At 43.7% G+C, this 22,173-nt stretch overlaps 2 protein-coding genes across 3 annotated transcripts in view; one reads left to right on the top strand and one right to left on the bottom strand.

The window, feature by feature from the left end:
* Positions 1-1,148: 1,148 nt before the first annotated feature.
* Positions 1,149-22,173, bottom strand: part of CUNH9orf43 (chromosome unknown C9orf43 homolog) — a 29,900-nt gene continuing 8,875 nt past the window's right edge. Inside the window, exons 1-14 of one of the 2 annotated variants that reach the window (XM_017875967.1) lie at positions 20,564-20,922; positions 17,952-18,151; positions 17,702-17,837; positions 11,960-12,017; positions 9,892-9,992; positions 8,177-8,213; positions 7,269-7,441; positions 6,437-6,587; positions 5,680-5,737; positions 5,340-5,410; positions 5,032-5,119; positions 2,510-2,586; positions 1,790-1,853; positions 1,149-1,575 (exon numbers count right to left, since the gene is read on the bottom strand). In XM_017875967.1, coding sequence (XP_017731456.1) covers positions 1,346-1,575; positions 1,790-1,853; positions 2,510-2,586; positions 5,032-5,119; positions 5,340-5,410; positions 5,680-5,737; positions 6,437-6,587; positions 7,269-7,441; positions 8,177-8,213; positions 9,892-9,992; positions 11,960-12,017; positions 17,702-17,837; positions 17,952-18,102 — 1,395 coding nt within the window. In that variant the 5' untranslated portion in view covers positions 18,103-18,151; positions 20,564-20,922 and the 3' untranslated portion in view covers positions 1,149-1,345. Of the gene's footprint in view, positions 1,576-1,789; positions 1,854-2,509; positions 2,587-5,031; positions 5,120-5,339; positions 5,411-5,679; positions 5,738-6,436; positions 6,588-7,268; positions 7,442-8,176; positions 8,214-9,891; positions 9,993-11,959; positions 12,018-17,701; positions 17,838-17,951; positions 18,152-20,563; positions 20,923-22,173 lie in introns of those variants that run through there. The other variant, XM_017875968.1, reaches the window with a different exon arrangement.
* POLE3 (DNA polymerase epsilon 3, accessory subunit) overlaps positions 20,936-22,173 on the top strand; it is a 3,599-nt gene continuing 2,361 nt past the window's right edge. Inside the window, exons 1-4 of the mRNA XM_017875969.1 lie at positions 20,936-20,950; positions 21,180-21,338; positions 21,425-21,510; positions 21,837-21,955. Coding sequence (XP_017731458.1) covers positions 21,273-21,338; positions 21,425-21,510; positions 21,837-21,955 — 271 coding nt within the window. The 5' untranslated portion in view covers positions 20,936-20,950; positions 21,180-21,272. The remainder of the gene's footprint in view (positions 20,951-21,179; positions 21,339-21,424; positions 21,511-21,836; positions 21,956-22,173) is intronic.

Consider the following 22,173-nt stretch of genomic DNA (forward strand, 5'->3'; position numbering starts at 1 on the left):
ACAAAAGAGGCCTGCAGAAGCCATGGAAGTAGGCAAGAGGCCACTGGGCAGGGAATTCCAGGGTTCTAAATACCAGGAACAAAGTCTAAAAGGGGAGTCACAGACTCCAGCTAGGTGTACATTCACTTGGCTCTGCAGATTTCTCTGCCATGAGGGGCAGCACAGCCAGAACACCAGAGGACTTTCTAAAGCACAGGGCCAAGGGCCTTCCTTGCCCAGATCTAAAATACTGAATACATCAAAGTTTCATTATATTATTCTCTTTCCCTTTACATAATTTTGAAATTTTTACATTAGGACTAAAACATGAAGAAAAAAAAAAACCTCCAAAACCAAGTTAGAGGTTCCCTGAGACTCTGAAATTCTGAGCCTTTATGAGTATTACTGAAACTTTCCTGAAGACTCAGTACCTTAGAAACTAGAGCTTTTCACCAGGCGCGGTGGCTCATGCCTGTAATCCCAGTCCTTTGGAAGGCTGAGGTGGGCGGACCACCTGAGGTCAGGAGTTCGAGACCAGCCTGACCAACATGGAGAAACCCCCGTCTCTACTAAAAATACAAAATTAGCCAAGCATGGTGGCATATGCCTGTAATCCCAGCTACTCGGGAGGCTGAGACAGGAGAATCGCTTGAACCCGGGAGGCGGAAGTTGCGGTGAGCCGAGATCATGCCATTGCACTCTAGCCTGGGCAACGAGAATGAAACTCCATCAAAAAAAAAAAAAGAAACAAACAAACAAACTAGAGCTTTTGGCTGGACACAGTGGCTCCTGCCTGTAATCCCAGCACTTTGGGAGGCTGAGGAGGGAGGACTGCTTGAGCTTAGGAGCTTAAGACCAGTGACACAATGAACATTATTTGATAACAATGTAGATCCCATCTCCAAAAGAAACCATTTCTAGGGAATGAGAGAAAAATCTAGGGAGCACCATGGCAGCTCCCATGAGCCAAATTCAGCCTCCTACAACTGGAAACCTTTCAGAGCTTCAGAGATGAGAGTGACCCAAGAAAACAGATACCGAGAAACATCTTTCCCTTCCTCCTAGAAACAGAAAATGAGTCTTTTAATTGAGAAGCAGTTGTGTTTAATCACCAAAGTTATACTGACCCTAATGGAAGAGAAACAATCTAAATTTAAAAGGGCTGGGGATTTTTCTCCTACATTTATTTTAGAGGCAAGTAGAGGTGAACAAAGAAAACTGAATCCCTAAGCTCAGATCTTAGGCCCTGGTAAAGGCTCCAGAGAGCAGAAGCCCCTCTCCTCTTGCCCTTATGTGAAACATTGCTGCCCTCAGGATACCAACCATCCCACTTTGGAACACAGCTGCCCCAGGGGATGCCTTCAGTCTATTCCTCCAGAAGCTTCTCTGCCTCAGAGGACTGGTTCTCCTCATCCTCATCATCAGTGTCCTGAAGAATCCTCAGTAGTCTGAGCTCAGAGTTCCAGCCTGTTCTAGCCATAATTTCTGAAAAGTTAAAGGAGATCTTCTTTTGCCTGGCAGCCTGGGCTTCTAGCACAGCTTCCACCGGAGCACTAATGTCCTTGTTAGTGGGTTCTGTTTCATACAATTCAGGACCTAAAAGAAGATGCAGTCATTAATCGTACCTGTAAACTCCTTTCAAATAACTACGACAAATGGAGGACAGAAAAGGAAAAACTGGGATGTTTTTTAGGACTCGTCTGAGATAGGGGAACTATGCCTTCAGAGAGGTACACTATCCTGGACAACACAGGTTCAACTCTCCCTATCCTCAGTCACTTACTAAGGTTCCTCTACTCTAGTAACTTACTTTTTACATTGTGGTGGAAATCCACATGGTCACAGTAGTCCATCTTTGGTCTCTCTGTGGAATCCTGAAATTCATCGGGGTATAAGGAAATTTGAATCAAGACTTTAGGAAACTAAAAGGATTTTTCTAAAAGATGCTTTTCTTGAAGAAATTAACATCTAAGATGAGCCAGAGACCCACCTCTTGGGACTGAAGAGAAGCTTGTATCACACGTTCTTTGCCCTCCATGCTGTCCAAATGAACCTAGAACCACTCCTTCCCATTCCCTGCAGTCAACTAAGGGCAGACGGCCTCCAAATATGGCTTCCAACAATTCCTCCCATTCCAGTATGCACATGCTGTTCCTCCCATCAAGAGATAGGGCCTATTTCTTCTCTTATTTACTCTGGGATGGACTTGTGACTTCTTTGGCCAAGAAAACGTGGCAGAAGTAACAATGTTTTAGTTCCAGGCCCATCCCTTAAGAAACTGCTTTCATGAGACTACTATGCTATCAAAAAGCCCAAATAAGCCACATGCAGAGGCCTCAGGAAGGAAAACCAGCAACTCGGCCAACAGCCTCAGCCCAGCTGCATTAAGTGACCTCAAGCAGGAGAAGAACTGTCCAGTCAACCCACAGAATCATTAGAAATAACAAATCACTACAGTTAAGCTTTGGGGTTGTTACACAGTGATAGATAACTGAAACCGGGTCCTAGCAGAGGCCTGGTACACTGTCACCTGTTTCGAGGTGGTTCCTTTTTCCATCTGCTGCTGCTGCTTCCTGTCACTGTTCTGACCTGGCAGAGTTCCGTAACCTAGTAACCAAAAAGTCAATTCAATCTTCCTCTTATTGGCATATCATATCCTCTTTTGGGGCTTCTAGGTGACCCCTCGTCTACAAGTGACTCCACATCCAGGAAAAGACAAGACCTTGATGGCAGGTAAAAGGTAGTTAGACCTTCTGAGTTTTACTTGAGATTCTGCTCACCTGGGACTGTAACTTTACCTATTACAGAATTAGAGATTACGGTCAAGTGTGTGTTAAAAGACCCAGGATTCCTCCAAGAAACCCTAATCTACCTTTTCACAGCGTATGAATACTCCGCTTACCAGAATGTGACTCATGTTCTTGCGCCATCCCTCATGCACCCACAAACAAAGCAAAAACAAAAACCTCTAGTTTTATGTTTCTTTTGCATCAGCTGCTTCCCCAACTAGTCCGTAAGAAGATTCATTCATTCTTTTCTCAATCTCCCTTTCCCTAAACAAACATCTTCCAAGCTGCCACCTGAGGCATTGTGCTAAAATATAGCATTTCCATCGACTCCCTACCAGCACTGGTTCTCACCTTAGCTGTACACTGGGAGAACTGAAGAGCTTTAAAAAACAAACAAACAAACAAACAAAAAAAACAAAAAACACTGAGGCCTAGTTCCTACCACCAGAAATTCTGATTTAACAGCTGGGACACAGCCTGAGTATTAGAGTTTTAAAAGCTTCTTGGCCGGGCGCAGTGGCTCATGCCTGTAATCCCAGAACTTTGGGAGGCCAAGGTGGGCAGATCACCTGAGGTCGGGAGTTCGAGACCAGCATGACCAACATGGAGAAACTCCATCTCTACTAAAAATACAAAAACTTAGCCAGGCGTGGTGGCGCATACCTATAATCCCAGCTACCCAGGAGGCTGAGGCAGGAGAATCGCTTGAAACCGGACCCAGAAGGCGGAGATTGTGGTGAGCCGAGATTGCACCATAGCACTCCAGCCTTGGCAACAAGAGCGAAACTCCGTCATAAATAAATAAATACATACATACATACATAAAAGCTTCATAATTGGTCTTAGTGTACAGTCAAGGCAGAGCACCACTGGCCTGGATGATAAAGGTCAAATGACTCAGCAGTCCACACAAGCTCCTGCCTACCTCTTTGGCATGGTAGACCACTCTCCCTTAAATACCCAACCCCACAACCACACTCAACTGCTCAGTGTTTCCTGAGCAGCTATGATCCTCCTAGATGCCTTTGCACAGGCTACTCCCTCTCAAGAGTTATTTTCCATATCAGGAAAACTCCCACACATATTCAAGATCCAATGCAAAAATCATCTCTTCCATAAAGCCTTTCTCAACTCAGTGAGGACAGGCCACTGCTCTAAGAACATGACTCACAGGGGCACCCCAGTCACCCAAGCAAAACTGCTCCTATTGGAGGCACTGGGAAGGGGTACAAAAGGCACCAGAATGGAATTCAGGGGAGTGGTAGTGGTCACCCTAGATGGAGTGCTAACCTTGGATACATCACCTCCTGCCCGGGGCCAAGCCCTGATTCTGTCCACCTCCCATGAGAAGGGCAGGAACCTTCCAACCTTCAGGTTAGAGCAGATCATTGGCATCAGACAACTAAGTGAGATGGGAAGGAAAGCAAGAGGGCAACATCCTTCTCAGGAAACCTCGTCTCAGCCCTCCCAGTGCCCCAGGATTGGAAAGCTCTTTCTGATGATTAAACAGTTGTTTTCATATGAAAGTCTGCAATGTCCAGTCTGAGAAGGGCACAACGATCCTCCAAGGTTTGGGGAGATTATTTTTCCCTCCTCCCATTCTCCACTCAAGTTGAAAAATTTCAGAGGGATAGGGGTAAGTATATGCCTGAGCTCAGACATGATAAGGACTCCAAAAAGGGAAGATGTCCATTCTTGTGTCCAGCATGAGCACTGGAGCAAAAGAACTGCCTGACAAGAATTGTCTCCCTGACTCCTGGATGGAGCTAGACAATGTGTTGACTTTACCATGAGGCTCCAGAGACTCTCTACTTTGTGGCAGGAAAGTTAGGGGGCCCTGGGGCTCTGCTTCCTTAGAACTCTTTTGGGGTTCTAGTGAGGAGCCCCAGCTCTCCCTGCCTCGTTGGACAATGGGCCCTCAGGGTTTTCTCTTCAATAACCTGGGCTTGCTGCTCTCCTGATCCTCAAAGTGCTCTGCCTTTTCTAAGGTAGAACCTGAGGAAAAGATGACTGTGATTCATGTTCATGGTCATCTTTCAAGCCCCCATGTGAAGCAGACATCTGGCCCAGCTTGTTTGTTTAGTAAATTTCTGAAGGAAGGATGGTGCATGAGAGACCAGACAGACTGAAGCATTCCAAGAAATTCTGAGTGCCTGACAAAGGCAGGTCTCAAAATGACAAGAGCATGTTTAGCTTTTCCAGCCCTCAGATACCTACCCCTCAGGGATCCTATCACCCCCAACCAAGCATATATTCCCCTTACCATAGAGAGGGTCATGAACAGTGGTAACTGGATGTTTATGTGAAGTGCTCTGGCTCCCTGGATCACTCTTGGCTTTCTTTTTAGCCTCCTGAAACCCACATCAGGAGGAACAAATTAGGATTTTTGGAAGTAAAGATAACCTTTTCAAAAGAAATCAAAAGAAGGAATTTAACATCTACAACCAGACAAGAACTTTATATCTATAACCAGATAGAAAACAAGGAGACTCCCACCCTTCACACGTCCCTTCCCAATCCAGACTGTAGCTACCTCTCCCGGTCCCAGCAAGCCCCTCACTGCCACTCTACCTGTTTCTTAATAGGTGTTTTCACTTTCCTCTGTTGCTGCTGCTGCTGCCACTGCTGCTGTTTCCTGTAACCTGGGGACCAGAGAGCCAGCTTGATCCTCTTCTAACAGCCCCCTCTCTCCCACTGGAATGCCTGCTGTGCCTTCCTTCACAATGGTGACTCTCCCTGGTAAGGACCAAGACAGAGGGGCTGCTTCCTGAAACCATTGTTTCCTGAGTTCTACATGTGACCCTGTATGACTGTGACCACAAATATAACTGAATTGGACCATGTTAAAGTATGAGAAATGTGGGCTAACAGAAAATGGTGCTTAGCAATCTAGCAGCAACAGCAAATCTACCTTCTGTCTTCAGGTTATGTAATTTCTTCAAACGTTCAGGATATCGCAGTGCAGGTCTCTGGAGAAAGAAACAAGAAAAAGAAAAGCTCTACTGCAGGTCTTTCCCTTTCTCCAAATGTATCCCCCAAATGCGTTTATTCATCCAGTCAACAAGCACATTTTAAGAACCCAGTGTTTTGCAGCATTGTACCAGGGACTACGGAGGAAGGGAAAAGGTACGGGGAACAAAGTGCAGAAGAAACAGAGAACATGGCCAGGCATGGTGGCTCATGCCTGTAATTCCAGCACGTTGGGAGGCTGAGGCGGGCAGATCACTTGAGCTCAGGAGTTCGAAACCAGCCTAGGCAACATAGTGAGACCCTGTCTCTACAAAAAATTAAAAATTAGCCAGCCATGGTGGCACACGCCTGTAGTCCCAGCTACTCTGGAGACTGAGGTGGGAGGATGGCTTCATCCCAGAGTGTCAAGGCTGCAGTGAGCCATGATCAACCACTGCACTCCACCCTGGGTGACAGAGTGAGACCCAGTCTCTCAAAAAAGAAAAGAAAAAAAAGAAAGAAATAGAGAACATTGCTCTCTCAACACTTTCCCCTTGACTGACTTTTACCTACATAGAGCCCGGTCTTCTGTGGGGTTTGGGTTCAGAGTGGAAAGGAAGAAGAGAGATAAGGAATAGAATGTCAACTCTTCCAGATTTGAGGAGAGATGGGTTTGAATTTTCACATAGGCTTCTTCCCTGCTGCTTCCTTGTTCTTACTTCCAGGGTGAGGCGGTGTATAGATAGAAACATCTTAGAAGAAATCGCACTATCAGGTCGGTTCCTTTCCAAGGGAGGATTCTTTTTCATCATGGCCAATTTTATCTTCATCTCCAGACAGGGCATGGTTTGCTTTCCATCTGGCAAAAGTCTGAAGGGGACAGAGGACAGCCAGACAGTCAGCAACAGCTCTTCCTGGAAAGCACGACTGAGGAGAAAGAGATGTAAAGGGCTCCAAGAAATTTCCACTTTGGGTCTGAAAAGGCCTGTACCAACAAGTGCTCATTTGGTAACACCTTTCTGATGCAACTACGATCATCATGGCTGCATATACCCAGTGCTGATTCTATGTCAGGCTCATGTGCTTTATAACACTGAATCCTTACAACACCTGAGAACAGATATTATTTCCACTTTGCAAATGAGGAAAATGAAGTTTTAAGAGGCTAAATACATTACCAAAATTCATATAGCCAGTTAAGTTTCAATGTAAAATTCAAAGGTCATCTCACTGCAGACCACATATTCTGCCTACCACTTATTCATAATTCACCTATAAAAAGAAGAGAGTGACAGTGCCTACCTCCTAGTGGAAATTTAAATGAAAGTACATGTGATGCGCCTAGCACAGGGCTGGGCAAATGGTAAGTCTGATAAATGGTGGTGGTTATGATGGCCATCTCTGCCTGTTGGTAAGTCTAAGAGTTCAGTAAACAAGTTGGGGTGATCGTTTTCTCCCAGCCCTACTCAGAAAAAGCACACCATTTAGACCCATCTCAGCTTGAGTGAAAAGCAGGTGCTTGGCTCTCCCACAGACCTACATGATACTTACTCCTTCAGTAGATCCTGAGGTAATGCTTCGGATTGAGCCCAGAGAGGTAGGAAATCTGAAGTGAATTGTTCAGACAATTGCACTGGGGTTGGGGGAGGCACAGTCATCCCTGGAGTTCCTACTCGTGTTTCTGTGGACTGATTTCCGGAGAGACCCAGAAATGACTTGCTTTTCTGGAAGAGAACCAATGGAAAGAATTCTCCAAAGCACTCTTTTTGAGCCTAGTCCTTTCCATCAACATTCTTGCCTCTCAACACTACCCTGGCATGTACTCCAGCCATGCTTGCCTCCTCTAAATGACATGGGCCGCCTCATGTTTCCCTCTCAAGCTCCCAATTCTATTGTTGTATTCAGATCACACAGGGATTCGTTGTTTTGTTTCATTTTCCCAAAAGGTCATTCATTTATTCACTCAACAAACTGAACAAAAATTTATTGTCTAATTATGTGTCAGGCACAGGGCTAGGGATAGGGATTCACCAATGAACAAAATGAAGCAAGACACTACTCTTATGGACATAGAAGTCTTACAGTGATTTATCCAAGGTCACATTTACCCATAAATTGTACAATTAGAATTAGAAGCCCAGGTATTATAACTCCTTGTCCACTGAAATTCTATTACATCACATTGGAGATTAGTTTTTAATTGACCAGAAACTCCCCCTGAATACACAACAGTTCCTCCTATTATCTCAAGGTGCTCCTCATCTCCCTACAGGGAGGAGACAGAGAAAAGGAGTCTCTGAATAGAGAATGGTTTGGTTAATTATTCCTAAAGAAGGGTTTTCTTTAGCAGATTTGGATCATTTCAGGAAAGAATGGGGGTAAGGTGGAGGAGACCTGAAAGGAAAACAAAACTCTACATAGCAATATTATAAAGGTTTGCACAAAAACATCAAACTCACCACTGTCAAGTTCTTTCTTTTCTTCTTCCCATGCTGGCTGGAGAAAAACAAAACAAAACAAAACAAAACAAAACAAACATGCTTCTCAGCTGGACTTGAAATAAGAATAAGCACAACTTATTCCCAGATATCTTAAACAGAAGCTCCAAGGATATTTGTGAATGATGACCACAAAGATTCCTATCTTTGATCAGTACTCGAAGATAGCTGGTTGGGAGCCCAGCAGCACCTGCTGCCCAAGCACCTTCTGCTAAAAAGACCCCCCATCCTCCTATCTAAATTAGGTTTCCCATTAATCTCTCAGGCAATCCAGTTATCTGCTTTCATAGCATGAATCCAAATTAGAAATGATATACGTAGGTGTGGTTATGTCTGTAATGGCTGACTCCCCCGACAAGGCTCCAACAGGACAGGGACCAAATCTATTTGGTTCACCAAATCCTCACTGCTTGACACAGAGATTTTGTAAGAAGTATTTTTTGCTCTGTCCTCTTCCTCCTTGCCTAGGACATGGATATGATAGTGGGAGCTCTAGTAGCCAACTTATACCTTAAAAGCACCCATGAAACTCCTTAGAAGTTGGAATTCATGGGCCAAGGAGATGGCCCAAAAAGCTAGAAGGAGCCCTGGTTTCTGATTATCTCATGAAGCTCACATGCCCTAGCCTGCCTACTTCTGAGCTTCTTTCACATGAAAGGAAATAAACCCTTAGGGTTGTTTTTCATTTGTTTATACCATATATACACACACACGTATGCATACATATATAGAGAGAAGCACTCATAGCATTATTTTTTAAAAGAAAACAAAACGAAATAAAAGAAATTCTTAAGTTTCATCATCTCTAAATGTCACTTAAGAACCTAAAAGTCGGCCGGGCGCGGTGGCTCAAGCCTGTAATCCCAGCACTTTGGGAGGCCGAGACGGGCGGATCACGAGGTCAGGAGATCGAGACCATCCTGGCTAACACGGTGAAACCCCGTCTCTACTAAAATACAAAACTAGCTGGGCGAGGTGGCGGGCGCCTGTAGTCCCAGCTACTCGGGAGGCTGAGGCAGGAGAATGGCATAAATCCGGCGAGGCGGAGCTTGCAGTGAGCTGAGATCCGGCCACTGCACTCCAGTCCGGGCGACAGAGCGAGACCCCGCCTCAAAAAAAAAAAAAAAAAAAAAAAAAAAAAAAAAAAAACAAAAAGTCTCAAGGATCAGGAAAGAAGAACCAAACACTTTCCTGATGGTTGTCAATATTAGCAAGCCTTTGGGCCTTCACCAAATGATCTTTGTCACACTCTGTTTCGTACACAAGTCCTACATGCTATTGCTTTTGTACACTGTACTAGGCCCTGGGGTTGAGATCAGAGATTCACATGCTTCACTGAGAACTTTTTCACTTGTTGCAAGTGGCTAACAAGAAAAACTAAGAGAGAGCATTTATTTCTTAGTCAAGCCTTACAAGTAAGTTGAGCCTTATCTTGTATGCTATTTACTGCCATGTGAAATTTGATATGGAGAAGTCCCACAGCATGAATCCCAAAATGCATTACGTTAAAATTCCAGTGTAGCAAAAGGCAGATGCAAGAGACCACGACCTTCTCTGCTTGGCCTCCTGCTACTTGCAATGAGCTGGCTAAAAGGAAGATCACAAAAAGGAGGCCTGCAGAAGACATCAGAGATTTATAGAGTCAAAGGCCTCTGAGTTCCAGATATGATACTCACCTCACATGTATCTCTGTTTCTTCTGGGATCCACAATACAACCATATTTCTAACATCTTCAGGGCAGGGAAGTTGCGTCTCATTCAAATTCAACACTGGAAGCTAAGAGAAAGATATAAAGCCTATGTATGTCTTGAGGTGCTAAACTCCTGTATCAGATTAAGGATATGGTAAGCAAAGAGTTTGGTGGCACAGAAGATGATTTTAAGTTTCCCATCTCCAAGACATCTTCATAATACTCTCCCCCCCCCAAAAAAAAAAACAAAAACAACAGACTCCTCCATCAAATATCAGTATAGGTATCTGCAAGAGTTAGTATTAATAAGCAAATAATCTCCCCTGCTTCCCTGTGCCATTAGGGTAGCATTTAGCAACTCCCAATCCGATCCCATATGAGGGTGCCCTGGGGCTTGCCTACAGGAACACTACTTATCCTGCCTACTCCACTCCAAAGACTTAGATCCTGCAGACATTACAATCTGCAGCTTGGGAGCAGAAAGAGAACTGATAGAAACAGCAGCAAGGTGTTTTCTTTTACAGTCTGACTACAGTTATAGGCATCTATATAAAATCAAAGGCTAACTCTTCTCACATTTAGCTATTTAGGATCCTAGAACACTAGTGCTCAAGGAAACCTTGTAAATCACCTAGTTCATATTCCTGGTAAGATACACACACGAAAAAACTATTCAAAATAAAGTTGTCCCTGTGAAGATGAACTGATGGACTTGGAAGTAATAGGAGAGATTCCTTTTCATTATAAATCTTTTAATGCTTTTTGAAGTTAAAAATCACGTTCATACATTATCTCTTCAAATAATTAACTTAAAATAATTTAATCTAGGCCAGGCATGACAACTCATGCACTTTGGTAGACCGAGGTAGGAGGATTGCTTGAGGCTAGGAGTTTGAGACCAGCCCGGGAAATAAAGTAAGACCCTGTTTCTACAAAAAGTTTTTAATTAGCCAAGTGTGGTGCTGTGGGCCTGTAGTCCCAGTTACTCAGGGGTTTGAGGCAGGAGGATGGCTTGAACCCAGGAGTTTGAGGCTACAGTGAGCCATGGCCATACCACTGCACTCCAGCCTGGGTGACAGAGCAAGACCCTGTCTCTTAAAATAATAATAATCATTATTATTGTTGTTGTTACTATTTAATCTAATCCTCTTGTTCTAAAGAAGTCAAAGAGGTAAAGTGATTAGTCAATTTGTCCATTCAAAACCATTTACCATCGCAGTTCCTTATATTCTCCGTTATACATAATATTGAAAAGTGAAGCATCTCATGAAAAAAATAAAAGGAATCCAGTAGAACTGCAAAGAATAGTAAATCTCTCTTTACCGTAGTTAAGTAGGAGGGATTTTTCTTTCTAAAGTTCTAATTTAGCTCTACCCCTAACTAGCTGTGTGCTTTAGCAAATCACTTCCCAACTGAGTTTCCTCATCTGTAAGATATATAAGATAGACTGTGGTCTATCAAACCATTGTAGTGTTCTTCAAACTGCAGTTGCAACTATCCATAGGTCATAAAATCAAGTTTTTTGAATCACAGACCATATTGTTTAAAAACAAAATAGAATAAAACAGAATAGGACAGAAAATATTAGAGTACATCACTCATAGTTAGGTAAGGATTGTTCCATGATTTTTTTTTGTAAAATCTATTTCTTACTGTAGATCATAAGCTGAACAGTTTGTAAGTTATCAGATTAGACGACTTTAAGGTCTATTTGGGTTTGACATTCCAGCATTCCAGTTTCCCTGATTATGAGATGACAATATTTACTAAGTAGCTGAACATGTTCTATGCAGGAAAGAGACAGAAAATTCTCACCTACACCAAACCTATACAAATCAATCCCACTGACTTCTAGGATTTCTGAAAACAATATGGCATGTATATAGCACAGAGTCTAGCATACAGCAAGGACCCAATATTAGAAGGTTACTATCAATATTACTATTCAGATTATAGTCCTCCTGAGGAATAATTTCAAATAAAGGCAGAATAGTTTATTTCCACTAGTAAAGAAAAAATGTTGAGCAAGTACCTTTTAAAATCTGTGACTTACTTTGGGAAGTCTATTAGTACAGTTGATCCAACTTTTGTCAGGTAAACCCTTCGGAGGCCTAAAAAATGGGTTCCACACATAAAACAGAAATACAAAACACTTACTGGAATGATAAAGTTAGTGCTAAGAGGAAACCCTTCTACTTATCTACAGAAAACCTTGGGCTTTATGCTTACCAAACGAATGTAGGGTCTCACCATATCCTTAAGTTTTGTTTGTTTTTCCTGGAACAGCTCCTAAACAGACATTGCACACTGCAAACACTTCACAACTATTTGTTTCATCAAACAGAATTCATAGCCTACTCTTCTCTCCAGCTAGAGACAGTCATATCACCATCAATAAAAGTTTAAGTACTTTGAGATAGATGCTCAAAATATAAAATAACATAAAATATAAAATAAACAATAAACAAATAAAAATATAAATAAAATTTTAAAATTTATTATAAAAGAAACAAAATGCAGTATATACATACAATAGAATATCATTCAGCTTTTAAAAGTCATGAAATTCTGATACAGTAGTCCTTTATTCATGGTTTCACTTACCCACAGTCAACTATGGTCTGAAAATAGATAAGCACCTGTAAGTAAGGTATTTTGAGAGAGAGAGACCACAAGAGACCATATTCACACCGTGAGTTTTTATCACAGTATATTATAATTGTTCTATCTTATTGTTGTTAATCTCTTAGTGTGCCTAACTTATAAATTAAACTTTACTATAGGTATGTATGTGTATGTAAAAACATAGTAAATATAGGGTTTGGTACTATTCACAGTTTCGGCATCCACTGGGGGTCTGAGAATATATTTCCTGCAAACAAGGGGGAACTACAGTATATACTACAACACTGGAAACATCATACTAAGTGAAATAAGCCAGACACAAAAGGACAAATGTTGTGTGATTCCACTTATATGAGGTACTTAGAACAGGAAAGTTCATGAAGACAGAAAATAGAATAGAGATTACCCGAGGGTGGGAAGAGGAGGGAATGGGGAGTTGCCATTAATGGATACAGTTTTTGTTTGACATGATGAAAACATTCCGGAAATGGATAGTGGTGATAGATGTACAACATTGTGAATGTACTTAATGCCAATGAATTGTACACTTAAAAATGGCTAAAATGGTCAATTCTTGTTATATACATATTTACCACAGTAAAAAACTCATATCCTTATATTTTCAAATCACTTGCTATTTTTCCTATTTGTTAAAAGACACGTTACATGCATGGATGAATGAACAATGTCAAGAAGTAAATGAAAACGACTTTTAGGAATGATAGTAAGAGGAGTTTAAAAACAATAAAAAGATAAAGACCTAACACTCAGCCTGCTTTATGAAGTTCTACACGACACAGACACCTGCTTTCTGTTTCTACTGCAGCTCCCCAGCCTCATCTCTGACCACTCTTCCATTCCTGCTCTATGTTCTAGGCACAATGAACTATTTTCCTGATACAGATAGAATTTCCTCTCGCCTCCAAGCCTTTGGATATGCTATTCCTATGGTTTAGAAATCTCTTCCTGCCAACCTCCCACCTACAACCCCCATTTCACTAGACTGCTCAGACTTCCGGTCTAGGCACAGATGCCACTTACACAGAAGACAGTGCCCTGGTTTGGGAACCCTTTCTGGTGTTCCCACACACCAGGTGGCAGTCCTCTCATGACACTCATCATACGACCTGCTTATTTCTTTGCCTCCCCAACTAGGCTGAAAGTCCCTTGAGGGTAAAGACTGTATGTTGTTTACTGTTGTATCCCCAGCATTCACCACAGTGGCCCCTACTAAAATGCAGTTGTGAATTGAATGACTAAACAAATGTCATGGCCCCTGCTTTCAAAGGGCCTAAAATCCAGCTGGACTTAGGAGATAAACATATAAATATCAATAAGCATGTCAGGAACTTTAAGTACTGGGGGTGGTTTGGAAGAGAGAATATCAGAGGCTAATGGGAAAAGAGAAAACTCAACCGTAACAGAAGAAAAGGACCGTATTCTCTCAGTCAACAAATACTTATTATGTTTCCACTATATGCCATGCATTATTGAAGGCATAGGAGACAGAGCAACCAACAAAAGAAACATACAGTCCCTGCTCTTGTAGGGACTGACATTCTCATGAGAGGCAGCAAACAAATCAACAAAAATCATTTCAGATCAGAAGAACTGAAGAAAAAGGATGCTTGGTTAAATGATGATGAGGGTGTAAGGAAATTTTCAATAGACTGGTCGAGGAAGACTTCTGTGAAAAAGCAACATTTAAGCTTAAACTCAAGGACCGAAAGGAATTAGCTGGAAGGATCTAGGGCAGTATTTCTCAACGAGGGGGCAATTTTGCCCACAGGGAACATCTGGTAATGTCTGGAGGCATTTCTGGTTGTCATAACTGGAGGTACGGTACTATTAGTATTCAGTGAGTAGAAGCCAGGGAAGTAGCTAAAATCAGATAATGCACAAGACAGCCCCAAAGGACAAAGAATTATCTGGTCCAAAATGTCAATAGTGGTTTGTTTGTTTTTTTTTTTTTTTTTTTTTTTTTTGTTTGTGGGGGGGGGGGAGTGTTCTACTCAGGGGAAACAGTAGGGGCATAAGCTCTGGGGTGGAAGGTGTGGCATAGATGAGGAATTGAAAGAGCAGTGTGGCCTGAGCCTATTCAACAAGGAAGGGAGAAATGCGAGATGAGGTCCAGTAGGAAGGCCAGATAAGGCCAGGCCAGGGACTTAATGAAGTGACAGGAGCGAAGAAGGCCTTTACAGTTAAGGAAACTGCATGACACAAAAGCACAATCAGAAAACCAGCCTCGCACAGAGAAAAAGTTGGTGTTCAAGAAGAGAGGACTCTGATTAGAGAAGCCAGACAGTAAAGAGAGAGGCCACCAGTCCAGAGTTGGGAGGTTTGAGTCTGTTCTCTAGTAAACAAAGTGCTGATAAAGGGGCTTTTCAAGCAAGGAAATGAACAAAGCAGTATTTTTGGAAGATGAATCTGTTGGCCATATGTAAAATAGCTTCGAGGAGAAAAGGCAGAGAAGCCAGTTCAGAAGCCACTGCAAACACCCACCATGTCATGAGGGACTGGTCTCCGACGGAGAGTGTGAAGCAGAAAGCAAGACACACTGAAGGAAGAAGATGTGGAAATAGGGAACTGACTAGAGGAGGCCACTCTCTCACAGCTCTGCGCTATACACGGAGGGCATGGCAGGCGTGGAGTGTGTCCCTGCGTGTGAATGTGAAGCACATCATAGGTCCTGACTGAGAAACACCACTGTTTAACCAAAATTCAAGTCCTAGAGAACATGAAAGTAGTCATGCCTCTTCCTATACCATTGTTAGCCAAAGAAAAATCATCAGGGGCTACTTAAATGGAACAGGAGAAAAGAAATTACTGTAAGAGCCATCACTGGTGCTTTGATTCCAGGTAACAAAGTCTTTGAATTTTTTTAGTCTAAGCTTTCCACAGATACCTGTCCCTTAGTTTCGTGTGTCAGCAAACACTCATTGGGTACATAGACATTGTAGGAGACTCAAGAAAAGAAAAAAAAAAAAAGCCACTGCTTTTTCCTTTAGGAGCTTACAAATAGTTTCACACCTAAAAATAAAATATTATTATAGAAAGACAGCGGCCGGGCATGGTGGTTACAAATAGTTTCATGCCTAAAAATAAAATATTCATACCGGGCATGGAGCTTACACATAGTTTCACACCTAAAAATAAAATATCATTATAGAAAGACAGGGGCTGGGCATGGTGGCTCACGCCTGTAATCCCAACACTCTGGGATTACAGGATAATCCCTTTATGTTATTCATTCATCCATGCATGTAACATGTCTTTTAAAAAATAAGAAAAATAGCAAGTGATATGAAAATATAAGGATACGAGTTTTTTACTGTGGTAAATACATACATAACACAAATTGACCATTTTAACCATTTTTAAGTGTACAATTCATTTGAGCTCAAGAGTTCAAGACCAGCCTGGGCAACACGACGAAACCCTGTCTATACAAAAAATCCAAAAATTAGCCGGGTGTGGTGGTGCATGCCTGTGGTCCCAGCTACTTGGGAGGCTGAGGCTGGAGAATCACTCGTACCCAGGAGGTGGAGGTTGCAGTGAGCAAGTTCGTACCACTGTACTCCAGCCTAGGTGACAAAGTAAGACCCTATTCCCCACCAAAAAAAAAAGAAATAGAAAGACAGGGTTGGGCATGGTGGCTCACACCTGTAATCCTAGCATTTTGGGAGGCTGAGGCGGGTGGATCACTTGAGGTCAGGAGTTTGAGACCACCGTGGACAACATGGCAAAACTCCGTCTCTACTAAAAACATAAAAATCAGCCAGGCATGGTAGTGTATGCCTGTAATTCCAGATACTCGGGAGGCTGAGGTATGAGAATTGCTTGAACGTGGGAGGCAGAGGTCGTGCCATTGCACTCCAGCCTGGATGACACAGTGAGACTCTTGTCTCAAAAAAAAAAAGAAAGAAAAAAGAAAGACGGCATATATGGACAGTTTTCGATCTACAGATGTTGATAAGACTGGCTGAATTGTGTCCTCCCAAAAATCGTCTGTTAAAGTCCCAATTAGTACTTCAGAATTTGACTGTATTTGGAGATACGGTTTTTTAAAAAGTTATTAAGGGCCAGGCAGAGTGGCTCACGCCTGTAATCCCAGCACTGTGGGAGGCCAAGATGGGTGGGTTGCCTGAGGACAGGAGTTCGAGACCAGCCTGGCCAACATGGTGAAACCCTGTCTCTACTAAAAATACAAAAAAATTAGCCGGGCGTGCTACTCGGGAGGCTAAGGCAGGGGAATTGCTTGAAGCAGGGAGGCAGAGGTTGCAGTGAGCTGAGATCAGGCCACTGTACTCCAGCCTGGGTGACAGAGCAAGACTCCATCTCAAAAAAAAAAAAAGAAGTTATTAAGGTAAAAATGAAGTCACATGGGGGGCCCTAACCCAGTAAGACTGGTGTCCTTGTAAGAAGAAATTAAGACACAGACGCACAGAGGGAAGACCATGTTAACACATAGAGAGAGGGGCTTGGTACGGTGTCTCATGCCTGTAATCCCAACAATCTGGGAGGCCAAGGCAGGAGAATCACTTGAGGCCAGGAGTTCAAGACCAGCCCAGGCAACAAAGCAAGACCTCATCTCTAATAAAAGCAAAAAACAAAAAAATTAACCAGGCACGATGGTGCACACTTGCAGTCATAGCTACTTGGGAGGCTGAGGTGGTAGGATTGCTTGAGCCCGGAAAGTTGAGGCTGCAGTGAGCTATGATCACACCATTTTACTCTAGTCCAGCCTGTGTGACAGGGTAAGACCCTGTCTCAAAAAAAGTAAATAAATAAAAAGGACACAAGGGATAAAAAATTACCATCTACAAACCAAGAGTGGTCTCAAAAGCAAACAATCTTGGCAACACCTTGATAATGGACTTCTAGCCTCAAGAATTATAAGAAAATAATTTTGTTGTTTAAGCCTCCCAGTCTATGGTACTTTGTTATGACAGCCCTTCTGAACCAACATACCTCCCAAATTAACCAATTCCTAGAGCACAAGCAGGAAGTGTTTCTTTCTGTCTCCCACTGCCTATTCACCACTTCTTTAACCAAATTGGTATTTTCTTTTTAATCTGGCTTTCTCAAAGTATACTACATGGATAAGGAAAATCATAAGCCAGAATTTTGAGACAATAGGCTGTTAAAGGAAGATTTCACGATAATTTACCTGCCATGAAATTTGGAGTAAAACTTTGAACTCCGAGACAATAAAGAACGGGCCTTACTAAAGATACATTCTGGTAGATGATGAGGTGCAAAGCAGGAATCTGAGATGTTTACCACAGAGAGCAATGGGAGTTTATCTGAGAAGGCAGACCAGAAGAAAACATGTTAACATGCTGCCTGGAGAAAGGAAGTCACATACATAAATACATTAAGGACCTCATGAGGGAGAGGACAGAAGCTGGCTAATTCACCTTCAGCATCCAGGGGAGTTTTGCAGGTTGAGCCAAGGATTCGAGGATGGCCCCTCTCAATGCGGCGGATAGTTGCCCAGCATTGTGGGTGCTGACAAACAGGAAAGCCACACGTGGTTTCATCCCACTGGCTCTCATCTGGCAAGTCCATACCTAGAAATGGTTTAGGCCAAAGGCCAACCCTGCAGTATTCTAGTCCTCTGGAAAATCAACAACCACATAATTAGGGAGTATTATACATTAGCCATACGGTCCAGATCTTAATTTGAACTCAAAGTATAAAATATTTCTGGCGGGGCGCGGTGGCTCACGCCTGTAATCCCAGCACTTTGGGAGGCCGAGACGGGCGGATCACAAGGTCAGGAGATCGAGACCACGGTGAAACCCCGTCTCTACTAAAAATACAAAAAATTAGCCGGGCGCAGTGGCGGGCGCCTGTAGTCCCAGCTACTCAGGAGGCTGAGGCAGGAGAATGGCGTGAACCCGGGAGGCGGAGCTTGCAGTGAGCCGAGATCGCGCCACTGCACTCCAGCCTGGGCGACAGAGCGAGACTCCGTCTCAAAAAAAAAAAAAAAAAATTTCTATTGAACCTATATAGGTAAATGATGGCCACAAAATAGTTAAAGATTGGATAACAAACAAGTATGAAAATATCTCAGCATGAGGTAGAATGGCAAGAGTTTGAGAGCAGAATGACTTCAGGTCCCCTAATTGGCTATTTAATAGCTGAGTGACCTGGGACTTAACCAGTCTGAGCCTGTTGACTTCACTGTAAAATGAGGATAAGTTTATTTCACAGGGTCATTATAAAAATTAGTTAATGAATATTAAAAGCCTGGCATATTGTTCCAAATAAATATTTGCATCCTTTCCTTTTCCCCTTTGTTAGTCATCAGGGAGAAGATGCCACCATCTCCAAAAAGCATTATCAAATTATGACCAAAGTAGTCACAGAAGTGTCTCAGAAGGCCCAAACTCCTGGAAGACATGTTTCATTTTTCAATGTGCTTCAATTCCCATGCAGGCAGATAAAATAGCCACCAGCAATGAATGTGTTTGCTCAAATAGCAAATCACTAGACACTCCTAGTTGCATCAGAGGCCATTAGCTTTTCATTTACTGGCCATATGGCCTTGGACAAGTGACTTCACACCTCTCTCTCAAGTAGGGGGAGGGGTCCTGACTTGGTGTCTCAGGTCTGTAATCACAGCACTTTGGTAGGCCAAGATGAGTTACCCCTTCTCTACAAAAAATAAATAAATAAAATAAGCAGAAGGAGGGGAATCCCTAAGTAGGACTGCAGAAGCATTAAATGAGATAATGTACTTTTACGCATGGGAGGTGCTCAAATATTACCATCTTTTCCTTTCTAGAGGTGTTTTAGGCAATCAGTAACTACCACCTTATCCCTAAGAACTTTTTAAGGACAGCGTCCATTTCTTTCTTTTATTCAACACATTTATTGATTACTAAATATGTGAGGGGACCTGCTTTGGACATGAACAGTAATAAACTCCCTGTTCTAAACAGTTTATACTTTAGATCAAAGATAAACTATCAGCCTAGGATTGCACCTGGCCTATGACTTGTTTTGTTTGGCTGGCACTTTGAACCAATTTTAAAATTGAAATAGCCCACAATGTCCAGATTTCTGATTCCTTTTAGGGACCAAAATATTTGACAACACTCGACCCAATTCCAGCTGAACTGCAACTGACTAGCGCTGAGCAGCCCTGACGTTTTCAGCCAGGTCTGTTCTATCCAAGCGGAGTTCCCCCACCAGACCTTATGGTCTCTAATTGAAGCACTTTAAGTTGCCACTTATCACAGCATTTGCTCTTTTGTTTTAAAATATTTCTCTGTAAACAGGCTTCTATCGAAAGAAGGAAAACTAAATGGCGACTTGAGACTTCCCTTTTGAAGGGAAAAAAGCAGCATTAATTCTCAGTGGGAGGCCGGGCACGGGGGCTCATGCCTGTAATCTCAGCACTTTGCCAGGCCGAGGGCAAATCACCTGAGCCCTGGAGTTCGGGACCAGCCTGGACAACATGGTGAAACCCTGTCTCTACGAAAAATACAAAAAAATTAGCTGGGTGTGATGGAACGCACCTGTAGCCCCAGCTATTTAGGGGGGCTGAGGTGGGAGGATCACCTGAGCCCAGGAGGTCGAGGCTGCAGTGAGCCGAGACCGCCTCACTGCACTCCAGCCTGGGGGACATAGATCCTGTCAAAAATACATACATACACACAAATCAGTGGGAGTGAGAATTTCTACAAACGTAATACAAAATAACTTAAAAACAACTTATAACGCCATTGCAAAACCTTGAGAATGATTTTAACTGGAAAAGAGGTATGATGAACAATTTAACTGAAAAATAAATACAATTTTAACACGGTTTGTTTTTGAAAGCGAATGCAATGTTGCATTCCTCTTACAATGAAAAGGCTGGTTCTCGCCCTTTCGTTACCTGCCCAGCCCGAATAGACTCCTGAGACCTAATCAGGAGCATCTCTGTATGGCCAACATTATCCCCGGGCTACATAAATAGTTCACGTTAAAAACAAACAACAACTACAACAAAAATCTAAATAAGACTCAGTTTTAGTACCATTATTACAAAGGTGTGAGGGGCGAAAAGATTAAAAATGAACATCAACTTCGGTAGAGATGGAAAAAGATTGCCCGCTCCATTCCCGGAAAGCAAAAAAAAGTGGGAGAATCTGATCACGACGGGCTGAGGTCCTGTAAGAGCAAAGCGGATTCCAAACCGCTTAGGGTTGCTAAACCAAGTGGTAAAACGCGGCCCCTTGCGGCGCGGTGAGGAGATAAACGGACCCGGCCGGCCACACCCTGCCTCCGGTCCTAAAGGGACCCTCCCAGCCGCGTCAGCCACGCCTCCGTCTCCCACACGCTACGCCCGGCTGCACCGTCGCCAAGCAGCGGCGCAGAGCACCATGGAAAACGGACGGAAACTCCATTGAGCCATAATAAGCTGGTGAGAAGGTTCCCGACGCAGCGATGGCTAGAGGCAGAGAAACAGACCTGGGGAGGGGCGTGCGGGGTGGGGTGGGGTTGGATGGAAGCCTCGGCGGGCCAAAACCACTGCGCCTTCAAACTCCGGATGCGCCGGTATTTGAGGCGGAGGCGGGGCTGGGGGGGAAGAGGGAGGCTATAGCGCGCGGAGCACTGTGGGACACTGTGGGCCACGTGGGGCGGGACGGAAGCCCCGGAGGGTCAGACCGTAGCGACGCGGGAAGTCCGGACGCAGTAGCTGCCTGAAGTGGAGTCGAGAGGGAGGCTCAGCCCCGGCGGCGGCAATGGCGGAGAGGCCCGAGGACCTAAACCTGCCCAACGCCGTCATCACCAGGATCATCAAGGAGGCGGTGAGCAGCTCGGGGGGGCGGACGAACGGGCGGGAGGGAAGCAGGTGCTGGACCGGCAGCTTTGCTCACCCCCGGTCTCCTCGCAGCTCCCGGACGGTGTCAACATCTCCAAGGAGGCCCGGAGCGCCATCTCCCGCGCCGCCAGCGTCTTCGTGCTATACGCCACATCCTGGTGAGCCGGGTAGAGGCATAAGGGAGGCCCGGGGATACCTGGCTGGGAGTTTCTGGCCGGGAGGCCACAAACCCCAACGATTATGTCCTCCCTCGGTCGGGACAGGTTCACAGTCCTCAGCCAGTTCCTACAAGTTCTGAAGCAAAGTAACGCAACAAAATAACTTTGCTTAAGCTTTTTTGTGCAGAGAAGAGAAGGACTTATCCGTGTCACACCAAAATCCATGCATGTAAGAGGCAGGTTTTCCCGTTCCACCTCTGGGTGCTCCTTTTCCCACTCACCCCTTACAAACAAGAGGGAGTCTGACAGCCTTTCTCTTCTCTCAGTGCCAACAATTTTGCTATGAAAGGAAAGCGCAAGACGCTGAATGCCAGTGATGTGCTCTCAGCCATGGAAGAGATGGAGTTCCAGCGGTTCGTTACCCCATTAAAGGAAGCTCTGGAAGGTAACGAGCCTCCTGTCTTCTAAACCACATAGATGGTCATCCTGTGTGACCTGTTCATCTGGCCCTGAGACTTTCTCAGCGCGGGTCCCTTTAAGTCCTCTAAGCCAGCACTTGATGTGACTCGACCCAGTTCGGTGGGCACTACCTCAGATCTGTTTTGTGATGCTGAGCAAGTTATTTTTCCTTTTCTGTCTCCTTTTTTTTTTTTTTTTTTTTTT

The sequence above is a fragment of the Rhinopithecus bieti genome, unplaced genomic scaffold (assembly GCF_001698545.2).
Source record: "Rhinopithecus bieti isolate Rb0 unplaced genomic scaffold, ASM169854v2 scaffold_9997, whole genome shotgun sequence".
NCBI lineage: Eukaryota > Metazoa > Chordata > Mammalia > Primates > Cercopithecidae > Rhinopithecus > Rhinopithecus bieti.